Source organism: Propithecus coquereli, unplaced genomic scaffold (assembly GCF_000956105.1).
Source record: "Propithecus coquereli isolate 6110/MARCELLA unplaced genomic scaffold, Pcoq_1.0 Scaffold746, whole genome shotgun sequence".
NCBI lineage: Eukaryota > Metazoa > Chordata > Mammalia > Primates > Indriidae > Propithecus > Propithecus coquereli.
The window spans coordinates 243,077-244,122 of NW_012153574.1; the positions used below are offsets into that span (position 1 = coordinate 243,077).

General features: G+C 61.8%; 1 protein-coding gene across 1 annotated transcript in view; it reads left to right on the plus strand.

Moving 5' to 3' along the window:
- Window positions 1–904, plus strand: part of LOC105824503 (kelch repeat and BTB domain-containing protein 12-like) — a 27,471-nt gene extending 26,567 nt beyond the window's left edge. The window contains 1 exon segment of the mRNA XM_012661955.1: window positions 541–904. Within this exon segment, the coding sequence (XP_012517409.1) occupies window positions 541–768 (228 nt within the window). The 3' untranslated portion in view covers window positions 769–904.
- Window positions 905–1,046: the final 142 nt, after the last annotated feature.

Below are 1,046 nucleotides of genomic sequence, written 5' to 3' on the forward strand. Positions count from 1 at the left end.
GACAGAGTGAGACTCTGTCTCAAAAAAAGATCTATATCCAGCTGTGTGTTAATTTTTGGAGCTCCATGCCATGGCTTGAGTCCGTGCCCTCAGAAACTCACGTGGAATAGGAGCGCGGCGTGGTCATGTTGGTAGGCGAGGCTGGTAGGAGGCGTTGGGTCCCGGGGACAGACTCTCATGAACAGACTGACGCCCTCCCACAGGGCCGAGTTCTCCTTGTCGCGGGAATGGACCGGTTCCCGGGAGAGCAGGTTGCTGAGAAGAGTCTAGCTGCCTGGGACTCTCGCTCACTCCCTGCGTCTCCGCGTGAGCTCTTTCCACACCCCACCCCCTGCCGCTTTCTGCCACGAGCGAAGCAGCCCGAGGCCCTCCCCAGATGCAGATGCCCAGCCTGGAACTTTCCAGCCACCGGAGTCACGAGCCAACCAAGCCTCTTTTCTTTATAAACTATCCGGTCTCAGGTTTTCTGTCACAGCGACACGAAACGACTGAGACGGTGCCGTTTGCACGTTTTCCGTACAGCGATGATGATTTCTGAAGGTCATACCCCATGGGATTCTTGTCTTCCTGCTCTGCTGTCTTTCAGATCGCCACGAGGTGATCTCCAAAGAAATCCTGGAGCTGGACACCTGGGAGAGCGAGTGGAACGTTGTAGCCGTCAACGTCCTCATGCACGACAGCTACGACGTCTGTCTGGTGGCCAGAATGAACCCCCGCGACCTCATCCCCCCTCCTGCAGACCTGAGGGAGGAAGGCGGTGAGCACTGAGCGGGCGTTGCCGGGCCCTCAGCGTGGCGGGGCCCCCGGCACCCACCGGCCACGCCAGACACGCGCCTTGCATGCGGGGTGGCCCGTGCGACGCAGCCGGGAGCTGGGGGCTGGAGGGCGGCACGCAGAGCCCGCCTGGGGCACCTGGCGGTCTCAGGGGACAGATAAGAGTCCGCCAGGTGAAAGGGGTTGTGGCCGCAGGAGGGCGGGGAATGGAGGACCCCGCTCTGCTGGGGCCAAAGGACAGCGTCGCCAGGGGGCAGACCTCAGATCGGGCC